The following is a 20,160-nucleotide window of genomic DNA, read 5'->3' as shown; positions in this document are numbered from 1 at the left end:
AGTGAGCACAGTAGGAGCTTATCCATACAGAGGCAATATAACAATGACACTAGGGGATGAAAGAAGTAGATGAGGCCAGAATCTTGAATGTCATAAATCTAATATGCCAAAACCCTGAAGTTGATTTGGGGCCACAATCACAGCTTAGCGAATCATTTGTGCCTACTTTTCATTGTAGATAATAATATGTTGGCATTCTGCACGCAAGCAGATTAATAAAATGTTTTGGTTCTGACACAAGACCCGACTGTGGTTGTGGTCATAGTAAATATGCATCTGTGCTAGCAAAGGTTCTTCCACAGATCCTACGACCGTGACACAGAGATGAGAAACTGCCTACTGAAAATGTTGTAAAGTGAGTGGGCTCTTATCACCGAGTGCGGTATTAGCGCTTGTAATAAGCTGTGCCACTTGGCTGACAATATGTGGAGAGCTGGCATTTCAGACAAGGACGCGATTTGCCAGGCTGAAATGGAGGTATTTATGATGCTGACTGTATTTGACTCCACACACACAAGCAGTGTTTAAATGTGTATGTGTGTGTCTCATAGTAGATAATACTAATGTTAAATGTTTGCTACTAAAAACAACACAAATTAAATAAGAAGCAGAGCTGTTTGAATGTAGGCGAACATTACTAACTGTTATAACAAATGCCAAGGAAAAGAAAAAAAAGAAGTAAATACAGCCAACCAATCAACATCATCATCTTGTTTTAGCTTCTCCAACTGAGCATTTTTTATTGCATGACAATCAAACTTTTAACACACAAGAAGGCTGACAATCCACTTCAGTGTGAAATAACAACCAGAACTGAGCATGAACTACATTTGTTGTTAAAATAAAAAAGTAACCTTTACTTTTTTTGTTGAGCAAACAAAGAGTTTCACTTCTCACTCTATTTCTTTTGATAGGCCTAAATCCACAGACAGAACCCTAAAAAAATTATGTTCATGTTGTCAATTTAAATAGTTTAGGAACTCAGCATATTAGAAGTGCAATCAGATTATGTAAAACAGAAAGAAAGAAAAAAAAAATAAAAAAAACAATAAAAAAAAACACTGGTAGGGGCTGACATTTTTAAGGGAGCATAAATGGACTTTGTGTTGGTAGTATGTGACCCAATCATCACAACAACAAAAACCCATAACCTTACCCTTCTAATCCTCCCTTTGATAAAACTGATATGTAGAAATTTAAATTAATAAACATAACTGGTGTACTCAGACTAAACTATATTTTTGTATAGTTTAAGGATAAGATATAAAAAACAAAAACAAGAAATTGTCCTCCAACTGTTTTTGGAAAAAGAGTGTAGCAAAATTTTAGCTTTTGGCTCATACACAAACTGTCATTTGTATTAACCATGTTATCTTCTCTAAATAGAGCTACCTTTGTATTATATACATCACAGTTAACACTGTAAAAACAGTTGGCTGTTGAATTTTTCACTGCAAGGTGTAAAACATTGTCTCCATACCCCATGCTAGGCCTCATTTGTAAGCTCAGCCTTGTTTCAGCCGTGAAGACATTTGCTCATGTATCTGTGGGCTGGATACCATAAAAAGTAATGCAGCACCGAGCGCTGGGGAGAAGGCTGTGAGGCTGATGATCATGTCTACAGAGGCTCACCACAACCGAACAACCACAAAGAGCTATACGAGAGCTCATCTGACACCACACTGATTACAGATGCGCTCAGGCAAAAGGAGAGGGATTAAACAGAGAAAAAAGACAAAAACAGACAGATAGAGCCTCAGCTTCGAGACTCACTGAGTGCAAATTTGACAGCATGAACACAAACATGCTGAGAAATCAATTAATACCATTATCATGTTCTATCAACATCGTGTTGCAGTGAAGCAGAAGTAAATTTAAAGGAAGCAAAAACAAATACAGAAAGAGATCGAGTTGGGCAACATCAAAGGAATGATCAGTGTGCCTTGTCCCTGACAGCTTATGGCTAAGAAAAGCACAGCGACTGATGCACCACAGAGCACTGAGCCAAAGACAGATTTTGTGGAAAGTAGGACAAAATACAAAGTGCTAAGGCAATTATCAGTAGATTTCCCAGAGCATACAATACACTCTAGCAGGAACCATGTGAGTCTCAACAACCATTTTAAGACTTTTCAAGTAGCTGTCATCATATATAAATTACACTACTGGTGGGGATTACATGAGTTTAAATTGGCCACAGTTCCATACAGCCCTTAGGCCTAAGATGGATGCTGAACTTGAAAGCAGAGCCCAGCTGGCTGGAGATGTGCTGCAAAAAGCCCAGGAGAGAGCAGCCTCTAGAAATACCATCCACTGTCTCAGACATGAATCAAGAAGCTGGCCTACAGGGAGGCGAGGCAAAGGGACCGGATGCCGAAGCCTGGCTCCTCTCACTGTTCCCAAGATGGCAGCAATCAATAGATGGATGAAACAATTGCTTGGTTCATTTACTCAAGTTAGAGCTCGTTGCCACCATTCATCAACCTCTTGAAGAAAATTCATTCCTGCTTAAGTGCATACCATTGGTCCCACATGTACTGCACTAAATAACATTCAGTAATATTACTGGTTGGTCAGTGGCTCATCAGATCCAGGTAAGATTAGGCTAAGAGCAAAAACAAAACAAAAATTACAGAAAATCTTACCATGACCCCCACGTGTAACAAAGGGCATCCGGTTGATGGCAATGGGCGCAGTGCCAGGTTTGTTATGGAAGTGGTGGACATGGTGGGTGGTGCTGAGGGAGGAGGAGACTCTAGCGGCCACAGCTGGGCATGGGAACACCAGCAAGGCCAAAGACAGCACCAGCCTGAACAGGAAGGCTGGACTGGCCCACACCACTGGTGATGCCGCCACTGGCCTGGACACCAATAGCAGCCCTTCGTCCACCTCTACTTCCACCTCCTGCTCCATAGGGGCGGGGCCTGAAAGGAACGGAAGGCCTCTCCCCTTCATGCGACACAAACAGGAAGTGAACATCTCAAATGAATCCAGGGCCCATGATCCCAAGCTTTCCAGCCCGGGGAGGAAAAAAATAAAAATAAACAGAAAATATGGGTTGATAAAATAAGCCAAGGGAGAAGAAGAAAACAAAAACAACAACAACAACAAAAAAACAGATCCTTGATTGAAAATCCCAAAAACAATCAGTGAAGAAAAAAAAAAAAGGCAAGATCCCTCCTGAAATGCAAGGCCGCCAAACAAAACTCCAGCAGTCAAATGTTGATATCCAAAAGCTCCTTGATCCTTCAAAACCAAATTCCCATTCCTCTTCTAAAACCTTTAATACAAAACCTAACCTTTAAAAAAAAAAAACTTTCTCAGCACCTCAGAACTTGTAATCACAGCTTAGCAGCAATAATTTCGCAATCACAAGGCTCCATCTTAGCTCCTTGAAAAATGTCTTGTGCGCTGCTCTTTGAGTTAATTGTTCGACAGGATTTCCTTTTCCCAGGTGGAGATCTTCAGAGGGCTTCTCCACCCATAATCCAAGCTTCCAATATAAAGCAGTAGACTCTTGCCATCTCTTTCAAGCCTTTTTGACACAACTTAAATGAAAAGTGGGCAACTGAGAACCCACATCTGAATGTGCAAACAGGGAGAGGCATAAAAACAGGAGCTGGAATAACGAAGCTGCGATGAAGGAGCAGTCAAATCCTGTTTTGGGGCTTCAAATACCTGAAGGAGGTCTCAGATGAACGCTGAGAGAAGGAACACAACGGAATAAAGAATAGAATAAAGGACTTCTGGATGGAGAAAAAAGGGGGGATGTCAAGAAGGAGGAAAAATTGTTGGCTACTTCCAAGTGTTGAAATCCTTCTCCTCTATTCTGACAAAATAAATCAATATGGGTCATACATCACAGAGCAGCACCAAAAAGACAGCTTAACAGGATTTAAATCATAACCAAAGCATTAGAGTGCTTGGCGTTCAGTTCATAGCAAAAATCTTCCCATCCCAAGACTAGTAAACAAGCTCCGTCCTTCTTGGTGGTACTGAGAATCCGTTTCCTCTGGCTCTTCAAAGACTGCCTTCCAAGGTGAGGACTGGATGGGAAGCAGCCACTGGTCCCTCCGATGATGCTCCGACACAGAGTCCTGCTGCTGCTGGCTGCCTGAGACAGTCTGACAATGCTGCTGCTACCGCTGCTGCTGCCTTCGCTGTGAAATTCATGCTAATTGAATCAGAAGCTGCAGCAACGAGCACATCCTTCCTGCCCGCGCAGTTCTCCCGTCTCCTTTTCCTACGATCGAGTCAGCCAGCTCTGCCCACCCCACCTCCACCCCAAACTGCATACGGCTTTGTAATGAGCAACGAGATAGGAAGGGAAAAAAAGAAGAAAAGAAAGAGAAACACAAAACTAAAGTAAATAACAAAAAAAAAAAAAAAAAAAAAGCAACAGCAAGGGGTTAGCAATAGAGGCGGAAAGAAGAGAAAAGGTGGACACACTTGGATCCTTTGAATGCAAAGACTGTGACTGTGATACACGGGGCAGAGCGGAGACCGGAGAGGGAGTGTTTGGTCGTCTGGTTGAAGCAGAGAAGGCGAGAGAGAGAGAGATGGAGAGTGGGAGGGGAAAGAGTGGAGAGAACTGAAGGAGGAGAGGACACATGAAGGAAGGCTGCAACATTCACACACGTTTGGCATATTTTTTACACAGAAATAAAAATAAATGCTACAATAAAAATAAATAAATGCTACAAATTTTTATTCTAGCAAGAGATCAGTGATAGATCTTAAGTCATAACACGCCCAAATACAAAAGTGTCACTGGAAATTAAAGGCTTAGCATTTTTTGAAGGACTGCATATCACTCACCATCTTTCATATCAGAGTTATTGACTAAGATGGTAAATGGCCTGCACTTGTATAGCCTTTATCTAGTCCAAGGACCCCAAAGTGCTCCACACTACAGTCAGTCATTCACCCATTCATCCACTGATGGTGGTAAGCTACATTTTAGCCACAGCTGCCATGGGGTGGCCGATAGAAGTGAGGCTGCCATCACACTGGCGCCACTGAGCCCTCTGACCAGTAGGCAAGGCGGGTGAAGTGTCTGGCCCAAGGACACAACGGCTGAGACTGATAGAGTGGGCTTGAACCAGCAAACCTTCAGTTACAGGACGAACCCTTACCTCTTGAGCCACTACCGCCCCCAAGATTATCTTATGTTGAAAAAAGACTGATCGAGTTACAGATATTTTTTGTCTTGAAAATAACATCAATCTTGTGCAATATCACAAGCTGTCATGCTCAATGTGTATGTACTGTGAATGACTCTCAGCTACTACCACATCAGATTTTACCTCAATATTTGTAAAACTGGGTGGCTTATAGTTGTTTTGGAGTTGGCACATTTTGATTAGATGTAGTGGCCATCTTGAATTGGATTGACTCTATAATTAAATCAGGTGCATCCAATGATTACTTTCTAAGAGTGTCAATAAAATCTGTCCAGTAGTTTATTAGATATTTTGCTAACAAACAGAGTTGATTCCAACAGATGATGTTTTAAGAATACGTTTGTGTTTTAAGAAAAGATGTTGCCAACGAGTGGCGCTTAGAGTTTGTATTGTGAATGACTCAATACAAGCACACTGAAATTTTAGCCATTATCTGTAAAACTGACTAAATTATTATTGTTTTGGGTTTTTTTTTTCTATGTTTTCAAAATTCAGTTGGCTGTGGCAGCCATCTTGAATTGAATTGGCTCTAAGAGGGAATCAGTTGTAAAGGTAAATCTAGTTATGACTTTCTGAAAGTTTCACTGAAATCCATCCAGTGCTTTGTGAGATATTTTGCTAACACATAGGCAGAGTTGACTCCAAGTATTTAATGGCAAAATTTAAACAAAGATCTTATATAATCTCTTAGAACTCAGACCATGTGTCAGGGGTCAATCTCAACTACTACCATGCCAAATTTTTGGTCAATATCTGTAAAATTGACGGAGTTACTGCTATTGCTGTGTTTTGTAATTCAGTTGGCTGTGGAAGCCAATTTGAACTGGGCTGACTCCAAATGATAATCAGTTGTGGATGTACATCCAATGGTTAGTTTCTTAGGGTTTCATTAAAGTTTGTCCAGTTGTTCATGAAGTGAAGTGAAATTTATTTATATAGCACTTTTCAGCACAAGGCAATTCAAAGTGGGACATTGGTCTGTTACCAAAAGAGACATTTTGGTAACAGACAAACAAACAGACACACAAGCACAGGCAAAAATATTATTGTCCAACCTTCACGTTTCGGTGGGTGATAATGCAGTAATAACACCTCAGCCTCAATTATGGATTCTCATGTTTCTTTTAAAAAAAAATCTGAACTAATTTTTCATCAACATTTTTCCTCACTCTTTTGGAAAGGTTTTCCATTTGGACATAAAATCTCCTTAAAACATTATTTTTTTTCATTTCTCCCTGTCAAAGAAATGGGATGGTATAAAAGTAAAGAAATAAAAAAAAAACAATTCACATTCATTCTTCCTCTTTAATGAGATGAATGAACATGGAAAGAAATACAAACGGTGGACTTAAAGACTAAAAGAAGATTCAAAGAGCAAAAAAGGGAAAAAAAATGCCAGAAGAGAGAAATGGAGAGAGATTGTGTTCCAGATAAATCAGGGCTGATAGAGATCACAGTCAGGACAGGAGCTCAGTGCTCGACACAAGAGGCAGGAAAAATGGCCAAAACAGAAAAAAAAAAAGCAGCAGCACTTGTCTTTCTGCTCTGATGGAGAGAACCAAGTTGAGGCTATTACTCATGTATTCACACACTCCGACATAACAAACGCGCACAGGCCAATCCGCCAAGTGAAAGACAAGAGTGCTTGCTGCTACAGGCGTGAGTGAGACGTGACGGCCTGGGGTGACCGAGACGAGAGCCCTGATCTCGCACTGACATCGATCTGCTAAACTCTCAAGAAGGATTACAGCAGCAGAAAAACAGTTTAGAACAAAGGGACATCAATGTGTCTGCGTGTGTCGAACAATGTTGACAGGTATTTATTAATGAACTAGCATCAAATCACCTTTATTACAATTAAGCAGTTATTCTTTCATTTCTGTCACAATTTTGATTTACACATTTTCATTTGCAGCTTTACAAAAAGACTACTACAAAAAATACTTCAAAATGTTTTAATCAGCAATAGTGTGCTACTTTGGTTACTAGCACATCAAATGGTATTGACAAAATTTGTAAAAAATTGGAAAATATGTCCCCAACATTGGTCTTTATGTGAAACCATTGATGTGTATTATCATATTAGACCACTGTCCTCACTTTCTCTTACTTTTGAGACTTGAAGCCAGCTAGACCTGGTTTACAGTAGCTGCCTTGTTGCATTTTTGGAACCAGAGTCTGTGCACTAGAGAATGTGGGGCTTTAAGTCCCGCCTACTCCCCAAAACACAATCATGGTGTCACATGACCTTTCTTTTGAACAAGAAATAACTAATTACAGCTAAGTGTGAACATACAGCAGCAAGGTGAGCACTATGTGAATTATCAAAAATCAATGTCTGAAAATGTTTGTGTGAAATTGAATATGAGATTTGAGGGAGTGAAAAACACTGATGTGCGGTTACCATGGTGATCCTGATGAGCTACTGGCAGCAGTTTCTTTTTACTCTTCTTACACAATGTATATATCAAAATGTCAGCCTTTTGCCAGCTTAGGATATTATTGCCTTTTCCCTTTAGCAGCGGGTGACTGTGCGTTTGTGTCTGTGCACCCTGTTTGTCTGTCAATAAAATATTGTGTAAACCACTGGACAGATTTTGAAAAAGCTCTCAGCATTAGAACAATATCCATCCATCCATCCATTTTCTTTACCCGCTTCTCCATTCTGGGTCGCGGGGAGCTGGTGCCTATCATTAGAACAATATATACAACTAATTTACTTTTGGAGTCAGTCAAAGTCATGATGGCTGCCACAGCTAAGCGAACTTAGCAAACAGAAAAGAGATTTATGATTTTTGACCAAAATGGCTATAACTTCATCTCTTCTCAGCACAAGATGATCTTAGTCTAAAACTCTGGCATAAAAGGGGACGGACGACATACATTCCTTCAAGGAATGCTAAGCTTTTAATCATAAATTACTATTAGAGTTTATAGAAGAAAGTTGATGAATGCTGAAATTTAGAGCAGCAGCTCCAGTTGTACCTTTTTAAATTTTTAGCTCCTTTAAATAACTTTATTTTGTGACATCATTAAGTTTGAAAACAACCTTTATGAGACTGTCAGTGGCATTTTTTTTTAAAGATGTTTCCTTCGAAGGGCAGTATGTGGACTGGGAACTCATTATGATGAAAAACACAGAGGACTGCCAACACCTGCTGCTGCTGCACTCCCCTCCGGCACAGGAGAAACAAGGAACACGGAGCACACAAACACACACAGGTGAACAATCAGTTCTAGCCACGCATGCATGCATATTAATCACACACACACACACACACACACACACACACACACACAGACAAACACAGTTACTGTTGTGTCAGCGCTCCTGCTGTATGATGCAACAGCTACATCTCATAGAGCAAAAGCTTCAGACGCTAACTATTCTGCCTGTGGAATTAGAGACTCCGAAATCCTTCAGGGAAAGTGAGGTCATAGATGAAGGAGGTGGGCTTAGCTGACTGACAGATGTGGGATCAAAGCCTCTCCTCTTCGCTCTAATCCTGAGGAAACATTCTTATGATTATACCCCTAATTAATTAGACCTCAGACATCTCTCCACGTCAAGAAGCAAAGACGACAGAAATACAAAGTGAGAGGATTTTATTTTTTATCATTTTATTTTCAGAAAAGGAAGTCATTCCCAAATTAAAGGCCTAGCATTCCTTGGAGGAATGCATGTCACCTGCCATCTTTCATGCCAGAGTTTTAGACTAAAATCCCCTTATGTAGAAAAGTAATAGCCATTTTGGTCAAATCTTGAAAATAACTATGTGCAACGCAGATGTAGATCTGATGCTTAGAATATGTCTTTTGAATGACTCTCAGGTACTACCACATTAGAGTTTACCTCATTGTCTCTCAGATTGACTGAGTTATAACCATTTTTGTATTGGCTAATTTCAATTTGCTGTGAAATAAAAAATAGAAAATCTGTAAAACAGAGTAAATTGTAGCCATTTTGTTTTGTAAGTTCAGTTGGCTGTGGCAGCCATCTTCAATTGTCTTGACTTCAAAAGTTAATCATTTGTAACCAGTGTGGTTGCATACATAATGTTAATGTATAGATTTGTTAAGGAAATGTGAACCTGTAATGACACCCCCCTCCCCCAACAAGAAGCAGAGAATAGACTTGCATTTTTAAATTGGATGAGGGCTGAAAAATAGGACAAGTTTAGTTCCCTTGCTTGCGCAGAGGAAGAGAGCAAAACATAAAAAGCAAGTCATCAATTTTTCACACCGGTCTCCTGTTTGTGCTATTCAGTAGCTTTCTCCCAAACTGAGAGCCAGAGTTGGCTGCTTACGTAAGGGCACGACAAGAAACTTCTTTCAGACTCAACCACAGCGCTGCTTTTAAGGGCTACAACCTGGATTCTGATAAATCTCGAATAGCACGTCAAATTACACACATAACATTCACCTGAATTCAATGGGACTAAAAGTTCTGTCTTTGATGCTGAGAATAGAGGTTTATATTTAAGAAGAAGTAACAACTAGTCTCAGAAACTATCATTCAGACTCAAAAACAGAGGTTATGTAAACAGCATTAGTAATAAGAAATCTCTAAGAACTGCCTCAACTGATGGAGCCTTCTATTATCAGTTCAAAAGACTTTTATTCATCCATTTAAATTCTTTTATTTTTATAATTTTACCATCTATTGAGGAAACAACTAATTCTAATACAATACAAGGTTTGACCAAAATGACTACAAGTCTCATTTCTCATCATAAGACAATTTTACTCTAAACCTTACATGAAAGCAGGTAATATTTGGTGGATTCCAACCATTTTTTCTAATATTCTGAAATTGGCTACACAATATTATGTTATGTCAGGATTGTTTTGAATGCCTATGGTAGATTATAAACAACTAAAATTAACAAAACCATAGCCCAAAGCTAAAATTAGTTCAACAGTAGCTAAAAGCTAAAATGAGCAAAATCATAGTCAAAAACTACAATTAACAAAAATGTAGCCAAATGCTACAATTTGCTCAACTGTAGCTAAATTCTAAAGTCAGCAAAACCTTAGGTAAAAGCTAAATATAGCAAGACAGTTGCCATAAGCTTAAAGGAGGAGACAAAAATAATGCAAGCATGCTAAATTAGAATTTTAGATCTGTAAGTATTTACATGCGGTAAATGCTTGTAAATAAAGGTAAATAATTTAAAAAGTATAAACATTACAAAGTCCTAGGACACCATTCTTGATCGAGTTCAGCAATTTTATATATGAATGGTGAAAACAGCACAAAGTACGCAGAAGTAGTTTGACTTCAAAAATTAGCTGAATAAACTATAAACATGTAAAAAATCATTTGAATGCTGATTCAGCATTTTAAACATTTATTTATTTTGATAAGAAAGAAGGAAGGCTGTCAGGTGAGTGTATACCTGTACAAACACATGTCAAACATCTGAGTCTGAGTTGCCATGTAAACACTGTGAATAAAGTTACCTTTTTTAATCACCAAAGATCAAGTTTTAAAACAGCATAACTATATCCAAGAAAGGTTTCAAAAAGCTTTTCTGTACTTTCCTATCTTGTGAGCTGGACTTCAGTTTAGGACTACTGAACGACCTTGCTAATAAAAAACATTGAACAACTGCAACTCGTTAAAAAAGCTGGTGCCATTATAAGACGCATGCAGCCACAATTAACACAACTATTAGATACTTTCATTGACTTGGAGATGATTCGGGATTGATTTTAAGGCACTATTAATTGTCTCCAAGTCACTCAGTGGTTTGGGATATATATTTTAACAATACATCTACTACTGAGTAGGAGCCCAGGAGATGTCTCAGCTCTGCCTAAATGGTCATACCGGTGCCAAAAAGTCTACAAAAAATCTTTTTAGCAGTTTATGAGGAATAGTTAGCTGTAAAAAACTAAGTGAAATACATGTTTTCCCAAAGTTTTTTATGAATGTACTGTTTTCATCAACAATCATGGAAAAAAGAAATTCCACCCTCTTTCAGTTCTAGTGTTATATACATATTAGAACATAATAATCTTGTTTTTACCATGTTCTAAAATTACTCTTAGTGTTCCAAAACACATAACAGATCTTATCTTATCAAAACAAAAACAAACCCAAAATAGCAAAGCTAAAATACAGTACGAGGTCCACTCCGCCTCTCTCAGTAATGATTTTGAATAGTACTTTATCAGTCTCTGACATGGTTGTGGAAAGATTCTGGCCCACTTGGCTTCAGTTCATTGAGGTTTGCAGATATTTGATCTGAATAGCTCTTCTAAAGTCCCACATGTGCATGTCATTCAGGTTGTGGTCAGGACTTTGACTGGACCACTGCAATTCCTTCATTCTTTGCTGTTCCATACATTATATTGTAGATTTGTTGGAATGTTTGGGATCATTGTCCTGTTGCAAGCTTCAACTGTCGTACAGATGGCCTCACATTTGGTCTACTACAAAAGATTTCATAGTTGATTTAATAACTGCAAAAGGCCCAGGTCCTGTGGCTGCAAAACAATACCAAATCATCACCCCTCCACCACTGTGCTTGACAGTTGGTATGAGGTGTCTGTTTCAATATGTTATATAATATATGTTCTGATACATAGATGGGGAGTGTCAGATCTCAACTGACATTGGACAAAAAAGGAAGCAAAGACAGGTGCGAACACAATGAAACATACAATTATGGCTTCTCGCAAAGACACCTAAGGGTAATTTGGAATAGGCCGTTACCTTCCAATATGTCCTCACAGAAAAAAGAAAAAAAAAAGAAACCAACCTTGCATAAGGAAGCAGACACCACAAAGCAAAAGCACCTGTTCGTTGTTAGCCAACAGTGCTAACTGCTGGCCATCACTGCTCTACTGTTCATTTTCACAATAAATCCTTTGTGGGTTCTTTAATCATGCTGCATTGTCCATACTGTTATATTGTTTAATTCATTCGCCTTAGTAATCCCCAATTTTACAGCGCTGTCCAGATCAATCTCTCTGCTTTCATGGTGTAATCTTCTTAGAAAAGTGCTTGAGATTTTAAAGCTTGCTCTTGACCATATTTATTCCCAAATCTGAACAATACACATAGGAAGCAGAGAAAAAAAATAAAGTGTAGAATGAATTGTGGATCCAACCACAATTAAAAATATGTTATTTACAGCATGGTGTTTTAAATTAAGAGTTTGTTACAACAAATTAAGCAGTTCAAATTAAACTGTTCTTTTTACCCCAGCAGTCACGTGAGGCTGAGTCGCTATTCACCCTAATGGCTGATCATATATTGCCCACTGCGGGTGATAATGCTGTTGCTTGTGTTTGTGTATGACATGTTATTATAACATCTGATGAGCAACTGTACTTTGTTTTATGAAATTCTCAGAAGGTAATGATGGATATCTACAACCAATTAACTTTTGGAGTCAATCTAATTCAAGATGGGGGCCAAACACAAACATGGTTATTACTCAGGCAATTGTACAGTTATTGAGCTAAAATGTGGTGCGGTATTAGCTGAGCCCTTTTCTTTTAGCAAAATATCTCACAAACCACTGAGCAGATTTCAATGAAACTCAGAATTTAAAGCCTTAAACACAAGTCAGCAAGTGATAATTTTTTGGTGTCTCATTAATTCAAGATGGGTACCACAACTAATCAAACTTATTTGACACAAAAAGAGCTATAACTACATCAATTTTACAGATATTGAATTAGGTGAGAGTGACCCTCAACACATTCTGAGAGCTAACACATCTTGCAAGACCTCACTTAAAAAAACTGTATTTTAACTCAATCCCTTCCCATCAAAAATGATATTACTCTAAACCTCTGAAATACAAGGTGGCAGGCGATATACAATTCTTCAAGGAATGCTAGGCCTTTCATTTTCTCAGACTTTCCAACCAGCACTAAAGGACAGAAAGACGAGCCTGAAGACAGCTTGTGGCTTGTAATGTGAGTCATGTTTATTTACTGACATTAAGATATTTCTCTCAGGGAGGTTTTTAAATTAAAATCTATTGGTTTATTTCCACTGACCCAGCATCAATTATCTCGATGATAGTCAGCTGCATGTATTTACCCAACAACGCCCTCAAAGTAAGCCACAGAAAAAATGGCACAATGGACAATGAAAGCAAAATATTGAGCCATCTATCCTGAGAAGACAGATGCATTAGAGTACAGAGCTATAGGCAAAGGAATCCACTAATAACATTGCGGCTTCACTAGTTCTGAAAATGCAGAAAATCTAGTTAAAGGCATCTTTGTGGTGGATGATATCAGGCTAACAGGAACTGGGAGGGAGACTGAAAGAGAGGCAGTGTGTTGGTATCGATACAGACAACCCCCACCCCAAGAGACTAAGAAGAAGAGGTGAGATGAAAAGGAACAGTTCAGGATGAAAGACACACAGGACAAAAGCAGGCAGAGAATTCTTGGTAATTAGAGGGGTTGGATTAAAGTAAAACAGGTATTGTGGTTAAAAGAACCCTCAGCTGGAGGACGAGGAGTGGAAAAGTAACTTGCTAAAGGGAGGGGGTCTCTGGTTTCACTCGGATGGATGAGCACATCTTAATCATGTGAAATGATATATCCTCGAGGGGAGCTAGAGGGATATGGTGCAGAGAAGAGGGGAAAATAATAATCAAGTAAAGGCCTAGCATTCCTTTGGAGGGTTGCATATCGCTCATCTCTTTCATGCCAGGACTTTAAATGAAAATCAACCTATGGGGCAAAATGACAGCCATTTTGGTCAAACCTTGAAAATAACATTTTGTGCCATTTTATGCAATATTGCGTGAAGTGAAGTATGCATTGTGAATGACTACCACGCCATGTTTTAGCACAATATCTGAAAAAATCACTGAGCCAGCTGTGGCGGCCATGATAATTTGGGTTAACTACGAAAGTTAATTAGTTATGGATATACATCCAGTGATTACTATCTGAGAATTTCATTAAAATCCATCCAGTGGTTGATGACATATTTTGCTAAAAGGTAAACAGGGTTGACACCAACAAGGACTCTCAAAAGTTTAAGTAAATATCTTGCACAATCTATGGTTTTGAAAGTATATGTTAATGTCCATGATAAGCTACTACTACTACACCAAATCTTAATGCAACCTTTGTAAAATTGGCTGAGGTATAGCGATTTTTGCGTTTTCTAAGGTCAGCTGATTGTAATAGCCATCTTGAAATGAGTTGACACCAAAGTTGATCAGCTAAAGATATATATCAAATTAAAACCTTCTGAAGGTTTTCTTAAAATCAGTTTAGTTAAGTGGTTCATTAGATATTTTGCTAATAGACAGACAGATTTGATTTTAATAGTTTATGGAAAAGTTTTAAACACAAATCTCATATGATCAGTAAGTGCTCAGAGTATCAGTAGGTGATCAGTCTTGGGTACTAACACACCAAACTTTAGCTCAATATCTGTAAAACTGCCCAAGTTAAAGTAATTTTTGTGTTGGTTAAGATCCCTTCGTTGTGGCTTCCATCTTGAATTGGACTGACACACACATACACAAACACACACACCCCCATACACACACAGACTTAGACAAAAACAATATCGGTCTCCCTTCACCTTTGGCGGCAGATGATAACGAGAAACTTATCCTCTTTTCTTTTCACAACACAGAGAAAGACATTTCCTCTGATATTTAATTAACGATCACAGGTTGAATGACTCCGCCTGCCAATCGGGTCTTCTTAAAATTTTGTAATTAGAAAGCTTTGATATCTATCAGTAGGCTGGGATGCTGAATTTTTAAACAGAACAGGTGTGGCTCGAACTTAGGGTGCTGCAAGGGTGCATCATCAGCTGAATCAACCCCACCTCTGCAAAAAAACAAAACAACAACAACAAAAAAAACAGCTCACCCTCAGGTCTGATGAGGATTGATGCTCCAAGCAGGTCCTCTTTAACAGAGTAATAAACATCTTTCTACAGATCCCTCCAGCAGGGTCATCCTTAAATTTCTACTTGTTAATTCTGCAGCTTGCTAGCAATTTATGCAATCAAATGCAAAAATATTAGTTTTTAAATATCAGACAAAGGTTAAAAAGATTTCTTTCAATGCAGAAAAACATTCTTACAATTCGTATTTGTACCACAAATTAAACAAACTAGAAAAATAGCATTTTCTGTGAAAATACAGTGTGATTGCTGAGTGCTGAATGAATTAGTTAAACATTGTTGAAGAAGCTGAAAACAAGTTGTTAAAGTGACTGAAGCAAAATGAATCAAAACACTAACAACAAGCAAAACGAATCAAAAAGCTGGGTAAAAGCCAAATGTAGCAAAATGCTAGTTAAAAGCAGTAAAATTTTAGCTTAAAGCTAAAATAGAAAAAAGGCTAGCTAAATGTAACAAAAGGCTAGGTAAAACTATAAAAAGGCTACCTAGAAGCTAGAGATGACTAAAAGCTAAAAGAAGTAGACCAGAAGTTAAAAGCTAAAATGAGCATAAAAAGACAAAAATAGAGCAAGTGTAGTGAAGCAGATTTCAGAACTGAAGAGTATTTAATGGGGGGTGGGGGGTGGGGGGTGTTTGTAAATAAAGGTAAAAAAATTAAAAAATATAAAAGTTACAAAACCCAAAAGGTTATAGCACCCATCTTCTGATTGAGCTGAACTTTTTAAATGTAGGAATGGCTAAATTAAAATGAAGTATGCAGAAGTAGTTAAATTGTAAAAATCATACAGAAAATTTTAAAAGAAGAAAACAATTATGTAACTGCTGAATTAGCATTCACAGCACACACTCTAAATGTGACACCTTGGAATGTCATGTGAGCTTGTGCCAAAGATTACATTCAAGGTTTGACTGAAATGGCTACAACTCCACCATCTATCGACATAATTTGGTCTCAGTCTAAAACTCTGATGTAAAAGGCGATAATTGAGATCCCTTATTTCAAGACGCCTTTTGCTTCAGTTCCACCATCTCAAACTAAAAATCCTGCTTGTAGGTTGGAAAGCTTCTCCCATATTTCTCTTACCTCAACTCCCCCTACCCCGGACCCCCCACCCTGCAGACATTCATCCATCTCTGCATCTGAACACTGTGTGGTGAGTCAGCTGTCACTGTCTGTCCCCCCAGCTGTGGTCCCAGCTGTCGGGGCCAGATGGGCTCCTCTCCACCTCATTCATGATGTTTATGCGGGACACCTTAACCTGAAGCTGTGGAAAACTGGCTCTCACTGAGCTCAATTAAATGGGGAAAAGAGATGCTTTCCTTTTTATTGCCTGATGCCGAAGGGCTTAAAGGGCGATAATGTTTTTGCCCATGTCTGTGTGTGTTTGTTTGACTGATAGCAAAACATTTCTTGAACCACAGGATGGATTTTAATAACACTCTCATGAGCTAATTATTGGACAAACATCTACAAGTCATTAACCTCTGGAGTCCAACTTAACACAACTAAGTGGCCCGAGCAAACAAAAATGGCTATAACTCAGTCAGTTCTACAGATATTGAGCTAAAATCACGTGTGGTGGTAGCTGAGCATTAACCCCAACACATACTCTGAGTGCTAACTGATCATACAAGCTCTGGTTTTAAAACTTTGCCAATAACTGTTGTGGTCAATTATATCTGTCTGTTAGGAAAATATCTCATGAACCACTGGGGAAATTTTGATGAAACTCTCAGAAAGTAATGACTGGATATACATGTACAATTGATTAACTTTTGGAGTCACTTTTGGAGATTAGCTGTGGTGGCTGACTCAAGATGGTCACCACAGCTAATCTTTAGTCAACACAAAAACAATTTTAACTTTCTGAAATTTACTGATATTGAGCTAAATTTTAAAACAGTAGTGGCTGAGAGTCAATCCCCAGACATTCTGGGAACTACCCCATCCCACATGAGATTGCTTATTAAGTTAATTTAAAGTTTGACCATAAAATGTCTAAAACTCTGTCCCTTGTTTTTGTAAGATGACATTATTTAACACTCTGGCATAAAATGCAATGGGCAATATGCATTCCTCCAGGGAATGTTAGGCTTTTTTAATGCCTAATTGTCCCAAGTCCATTGCAGGGTGATTTACAGGTTTTCTGTGACCTGAAAATGCTTCCTTTCTCCGTGCTTTTGTGAAGGTAATAATCAGGAAACACGCTGAAAGGTTGGCGAGGAGGGAGAGTTCCTGCTAAAGCCATTCCAGAATAATACTGGCTCACAGTAATCTCTTCCACACAGGGAGAAATTCTGACAAGGATTTAAGGATTTTAAATACAATTTCTATACGCAACGAAGGCCCAACAATAGGGCTGGGGAACGAGGGAAACGGAGCATGGTGCGAGCAAGAAAGTTAGGACAGTAGAGAGGAGGGAGGGAGCATGTGTGTGTGAGAGAGAGAGAATGAAAGAGGAGAAAGAGTCATCATCTTTCTGGGGAGCCAGATTGCAGAGCTCTAGGATATGAGACACCCCAGAGTTTAAAATGTCTGCCCAATCACATCTAATTTATCCTCAGTCTACGTGAAGAGGAAGAAGTTAATACGAGTATGTGTGTGTGTGAAAGCGGGTGAAAATGAGATATAGACAGACATAATGCACAGTACAACAGCTTATTTTAGGTCGTGAGCTGCTTTTTTAAGCTCTGTAGGTGTCCGCATGTGAGAAAAGGAAGTGCCTATCATTTTAAACTGCAGATAGAGAGAGCTGAGTCCAGGTTCTTATCGTCAGGATTAACACACAGCAACAAAATTCTGAGTGTACAAAATGAAAAGAGAATTCTCTCTGTCTAAGCCGAGACAGTAAAAATATATGGCATATGCCGAGATGTTTTTTAAACTAGTTTGCACTAGTTATTGACACTGACATACAGGAAAAAGCCATATATTGGGTTGTAAACTTGAACAATGATTGCTTTGAGCTTTTCTGCACTACTCCAGGCTTTTTTTAAACAAGTACCTGTTCATGCGTGGACGACTCATTAAGGGGAGTGAGGAACCAATCCGCTAATAAATAAATAAATAAATAAAATTACCCCCCAAAAATAGTTTCTTGTAATATTTAATCTTCTTACTTAATTACATAGCTTGCTGTGTATTGTTTTTTTCTGGGTGTTTTTCAACTATTTTGGTGATTTTAAATGGAATTTAAAACGTTGTTTTCTTTATTAATGTTGGCAGTCTTCGAACTGCAGGCAGTGCAGCTAAATTGTATTAGGGACAGAAATAAGTCTGCCCAAAGTACACATTCTGCTGGTTTTGGCTCACTAATATGCTCATTATTTGTCATCAGTCCTAACATGATCTTATCAAAGGCAGGAATAGAGTGCAGCAGAACCTGCTGTGTTCAGCTGTTGAGACTTTCCATTTATAATGCACTTGTAAGCCTAAAATTAAAAGATAAATTATAAATCAAGCAGTTTGAACCAGACAAACCAGACATGAAATGAACAAAAGACTAAGGACAGAGGGGAGACATACATCAGGACATTACAATATGGTAGGCCTATTTTCTGTCGTTATAGCTACACTTAGATTGCCCACAGGTTGCTCTTATTTAACTAAGTATGAGGCTTCTAAACATAATGGTTGGAGCTTTAAAGCCAAAGGGGTGAATATATGTGACTTGTGCTGGCAACATGAGTTGCAATGAGGAATTTTTCAATATTGAGGTCTTATTGTTTTCAAATTTCCTATCTCAAAAGCGTCAAAATGATACATAGTATGTTAAAATTTTGTTAATTATCATCTGGGCACAAGCTGTTTCTTTTTTGACAAGAGTACCAGTTTGAAAAGTTGATTTTTATTGGTCTGGAGTGATGTCATCGGGAATTCCAGTCCTATATTTAAAAAGAAACATGCTTAAGCTTCATATTGATGCCAAATATTATGCAAAATGATTTCCCAGCTCTACATTAGCCAGCAGAGAAAAGTGGTAAATTTCAAAGAAATCTAAAATGATTACAAATAAAAAGATCATTTCTGAAGACATACCTGTTAGAAAACTTCAATATAAAGGGAGATTAGGAAGATTATATGCTGTATTAGTTACTGAGATTGCTAGATGATGTCATTATGGACTCATCTTTACACAAATCTCAATTACAACAAAAATCAATATTTTCACTTATTTTGCACTGCAGCCGGTGCTCATTTTGCCGGCACAGGTCACATATATGGACGCATCATTTTTTTGATTTTATATATTTTTTTAGATTTATTTAACAAAGTATTTTTTTCCCATTTGACTTAATTTATCTGGAGTATTTTTTTGTATAAATATTGTAATCAAATTAAAAACCCAACAGAACTTCAGGTTGTAAGGCAGCAAAACAGAGGGAACACTACTCGGGTGAATTCTGCAACCCTCTGTATGTGTGTGTGGTTCTCTGTGTGTCCTGTTAAGTGGAAGAAAAAACTGGAACTAGAACTGTATATGACAACTTCCTCAAAATGTATCTTCTTGGAGCATGACATTTGTAAAACATCTTCTAGTTTTCAGTCAGTTAATGTGATGAAGAAAAAATAATTATTACATAATTTGATTTTCAGAAAAGTTCATTTACATAATCAGACATAAATAACAAAGCCTAATGTGAGTTTTGTTCTTTGATGGAACTCATATTACTCATCACATGCCAAGCAGATCTTGTGCAATCTGATAGAGTTGGGGGTGACAGTCACACTAAGTTTTACCTCAATATCTGTAAATCTTACTGCGATGAAGCCATTTTTGTGTTTGTGGTGGCCATCTTGAATTGAGTTGCCTCTGAAAGTGCATCAGTTGAAGATACACATCCAGGGATAACTTTCTGAGAGTTTTGCTTAATTCTGTCCCTAAAGCACAAACGAATGAACACACAAGCACACATGATCACCCAACCGTCGGCGGCAGGTGATAACTTAGGGCTTGTCCTTCAGCCTGACTCCAATTTCTGGTTTTAAGTCAACAGGGATTAAATCTACCCAATGAAAGCTAATTGTCTTTGTGAAGAAAGCCTGCTGACACATAATACAAAGGCACA

General features: G+C 38.3%; 1 protein-coding gene across 6 annotated transcripts in view; it reads right to left on the bottom strand.

The window, feature by feature from the left end:
- Window positions 1-20,160, bottom strand: part of nrxn2b (neurexin 2b) — a 967,206-nt gene that overhangs the window by 281,357 nt on the left and 665,689 nt on the right. The window contains exon 1 of one of the 6 annotated variants that reach the window (XM_017422081.3): window positions 2,646-4,380. The exons of the other annotated variants lie outside the window; for them this stretch is intronic. Coding sequence (XP_017277570.1) covers window positions 2,646-2,979 — 334 coding nt within the window. The 5' untranslated portion in view covers window positions 2,980-4,380. Of the gene's footprint in view, window positions 1-2,645; window positions 4,381-20,160 lie in introns of those variants that run through there. 6 annotated transcript variants of the gene reach the window in all.

The sequence above is a fragment of the Kryptolebias marmoratus genome, linkage group LG7 (genome assembly GCF_001649575.2).
Source record: "Kryptolebias marmoratus isolate JLee-2015 linkage group LG7, ASM164957v2, whole genome shotgun sequence".
Lineage (NCBI taxonomy): Eukaryota > Metazoa > Chordata > Actinopteri > Cyprinodontiformes > Rivulidae > Kryptolebias > Kryptolebias marmoratus.
Note: the sequence above shows the minus strand (reverse complement) of the source record. Positions and strands in the feature narration are given on the sequence as shown.